Consider the following 3,814-nt stretch of genomic DNA (forward strand, 5'->3'; position numbering starts at 1 on the left):
AAAAAATAATTCAAAGTTAAAAACAACATTTGAAATAAATACTAAATTTTATAAAAAAAAATAAAATTTTATTTTCCAATGCATGCATAACTAATAGAAAATTTCAACCGGCACAAAAGAAATTTTCAAAAGTAAAATTAATAAACTTATTTATACTCAACAATATTTTTTAAAAAATAAATAATTTAGTAATTTTATCAATTGAAAATATTATCAAAATTTGATTATAAAATTTTAATTAATAAATTTGCATCTCAAACTAAAAACCAAATGTATATAAAAATTAATATTTATTTTTATAAATTTATTAAATTTTCAAATATATATATTTTTTATGCTTAGGGTTTCAAGACGGTGCTCAAAATTCTACCATTTTAAACATAAGTTAAATAAATAATTGACGGCTCTGATATAAATAAATAAATAATATTTTTTTTGTTTTAATGAAAGAACGATTGAGGGAGAAAGAGAAGTTACTTCATTATACAGTTCGTCGACGTTCAAAAAGGCCATCGGAGCGACCGCCGGAGGACGTAGCTCCAGGCGTCACAATCAAGGAGGGCGCTAATTCGTCCACGAAATTCGTTCAAGAAGGCCATCGGAGCGGGTGCCGGAGGACGTAGCTCCAGACGTCACAATCACAATCAGCGACGGCGACGTCGGTCTCATCGTCGGACGGCGCTGCTTCGTCGAAAAGGCCGAGGAGGCTGCGGCCGACCGCGAACAGGCGGTCGCCGGGGATTCCGATGGAGGCGGAGCAGCCGTCGACGAGGGACGTAAAGAACACACGGTGGGGATTCCAAATGCTGCTGCTATCAAACTCCCACGGGAACTCGAAGATCCCCACCGGGCGGAGCACCCCGCCAGCAGCCTCTAAACCGGCGTCCCTCTTCTCCGACGCCGCCGGAGCCGAGAATGCTTCTCTATCATTTTGATCGACCTCCTGATCTCGTCCTCGCTTCCTGCTGTTGTTGTTGCTGCTGCTTCTGCTCATCGCCCGGTCCGTCGATCGATCGGAATATCGAAGTTACTATAAATAAGTACTTGTTTGGAGGACGGAATTGATGGAGGTTGCGACGCGACGCGAAGCAGTTGCCTATTAATTTCTTCTGCTTCGATATCTCCCCGTCCTCATCGCAATTAAGAAATATATATATAGCTGGAAATTAAAATGATTAATTAATAATTGTGTTTTCGATACCGCAGATAATTAAGTTTAATTTGACGAAGGAATAAATGTTAATTAGGAACTGTAAAATATGGACGTGATTCAGGATATTTCACGATACAGAATTTGGTAATTAATTTATCAAATCATATAATTTGTCTTCCAAATTTACCGATTTCTATTTTTGGTTCAATCTGAAAATTTTCAATATAATTTCATTTCAAATTCTGTTTTGAGAGTTTTCCATTTTAAAATTTATGTGATTATATATATATATATATTTTTTTTTTATATATCATCAAATCATTAAACATAAGATATCAAATTCAACTATTCCAATAAGTCAAACTTTTTTACCATACGAATAGATCGAATTTTATCATTAAAATCGAATAAGTCAACCAATATAAAATCAAATTAATTATTTTTTTTAAATTTAAAATATATATTTAAATTTTTTAATAAAAACTTAATCGATTTAATAAATTTTTAAAATTAATAAAAAATTTTAATTTAGTCGGTTTAACTGATTTTCAAAATTTCAAATCGAATCGATTTAATCTAAATAACTGATATTTTAAATAAAAATGAACTGAATCAATCTGAATTAATTAGATTAAATTGATTATTTTAATTTAATAGAAGTTTTGATTGCCTCTAATTCGGCATCGATCAGCATGTTTAAAGCAATTCTGTTTGCAAAATAAAAAAAACAATTTGAATATGCAATTGAATTGCTAAAAAATAGATTATTTTAAAATTCCCATCTAAATTTTACAACTTGAAAACATCCATTAATTAATTAAATTATATCCTATTAATTTACTTAATTACTAGTCATATTTTATATATTGATTGCACATTTAATCAATTAACAATCCAGTAAGTTTTAAATGAGATTGAAGGATTCATTTTCATTATCCACCATTTTCTTTAAATCTATGTGAAATAATGAAATGTATAAATACAACAAAGGCATTACAATTGTGCCTCCCAATCAAGGGATTTAAAACTCAACAATTATGTTTCACATGTATGAATGATATTGTGGGATATCTAAGCAAATTAAAATGTTACCAGACAATGATCCTTATTGTATGCGAACTCGACTCGGTTGGAGCCTACAGTTATTTTCGAAGGACTAACTGATGCATAGAACCGAAAGTTGCCACACCCGCGTACTCTCAAAGATATGACTGAATTATTTCTTGTGAATTCATAAGCTAAATCCTTGATGGCTCCACCAGAATTGAACATATTCACTAATCCAATGGGAGCATAAGAAATTAACCCCATTGGTAGATGCCTCAGAGGCAGACCGTAAAAGGCATCGAACTCACCTAGATTTCAATGTAATCGGCAATGATGCATTCTTTGGCAGATAAGTCAATTGGGCTACAAAAGCATATTGAATCCATAAACTTCATGGAGAAGAAGAAACTTTTTTTCCTCAAGACAACTATAATAGCATACCTTTTTGATGAGAATAGATAATTGAATCACCATTCCAACCAGAATCAGTGACCTTTGGAAGGTAATCTACATCCTTGGAACGAACAAAGCCGGTTATTGTGTCAGGCTCTTCGTCGTGGATCAGGTTTTTCTTCCCGACTTTGCACCAACCAGCTCCTTGGGCAATTAAAGACCCCAATAACTCCAGTATAGTCATTCAAATTCCATATTTTCAGAAGACTGCATAATAAGGAGCACCAATTTGTAAGAAGATATTCTATTTATAGAGTGCCATGGAGACTCATATGCAATAATTAATAATATTTCTATAAATGCAATTCTGATATTAAATGATGAAACGTAGAATCGTTAATTTAAAATTGAGTTAAATAAATAATTAAAAAACATAAATCAAGAATAATTTCAGATTTTAACCTTTTCGTGTTTTCAAACAATACTATTGCCTAAACTTAATTTTTACATACTTCCTGCAATTATGCTAGTTAAAATATTTTTATACAAATAATTTATAATTAATAATTTTAATCAACTTTTTAGATGAGAATGCCGAGTTACCATCTTAAATCCTGAAGATAACTCAAACAAAAATATCCGACTCGTCAATATCCACGACGACAACAAAGAAGAGGTAGTGTGGAAGTTATAGGCATCTCTACCTCCATTCAGAGTTACAGTATATATAAGTTATAGTTAAATTGGTTAGAAATCCTACATTGAAATAATTTTAATTAAATATAAAAAGAATATGTTAATATAATAATATTTTATGTATATAAATTTTAATAAAGTTGAAATAATTTTACATTATATTTGTAAAAATTTTGGGTAAAATTGATGTATAAAGGAGAAATCTTTTTAAGATGACAAATATTATTTTATTTTTGTTCAATGTCTTTTAATAACAAAAACAATAAGAAAGTTCTTTTAGTAAAAATTAAATAAGCATTCATCATTAATAAAATCATTATATGAATATCTCATTTTTAATTAAAGTTAAATGAACGCTCTTCAATAATTTGTTTTCAAAAATATTCCTCAACTCAACATTGTTATAGTAGCTACCTATAGCTACTATAATGTGTGATGTGTTTAAAATTTATATTGTATAGAAACTACCTAGTAACTGTTACTACATATAGAAATTAACAAATAACTAGCTACTATAACATATAG

The 3,814-nt window shown here is 30.3% G+C and overlaps 1 protein-coding gene across 1 annotated transcript; it reads right to left on the reverse strand.

Moving 5' to 3' along the window:
- Positions 1–2,233: 2,233 nt before the first annotated feature.
- Positions 2,234–2,837, reverse strand: LOC141818726 (putative galactinol--sucrose galactosyltransferase 1). The gene is made up of 2 exons (XM_074706177.1): positions 2,642–2,837; positions 2,234–2,508 (listed from the first exon to the last, which is right to left on the reverse strand). Exons 1-2 carry the CDS (start codon positions 2,835–2,837, stop codon positions 2,234–2,236), a joined length of 471 nt encoding a protein of 156 aa, XP_074562278.1.
- Positions 2,838–3,814: the final 977 nt, after the last annotated feature.

The sequence above is a fragment of the Curcuma longa genome, unplaced genomic scaffold (genome assembly GCF_044706935.1).
Source record: "Curcuma longa cultivar G26 ecotype Majalengka, Jawa Barat unplaced genomic scaffold, ITB_CL_G26_1.1 contig_25784, whole genome shotgun sequence".
NCBI classification, from domain to species: domain Eukaryota; kingdom Viridiplantae; phylum Streptophyta; class Magnoliopsida; order Zingiberales; family Zingiberaceae; genus Curcuma; species Curcuma longa.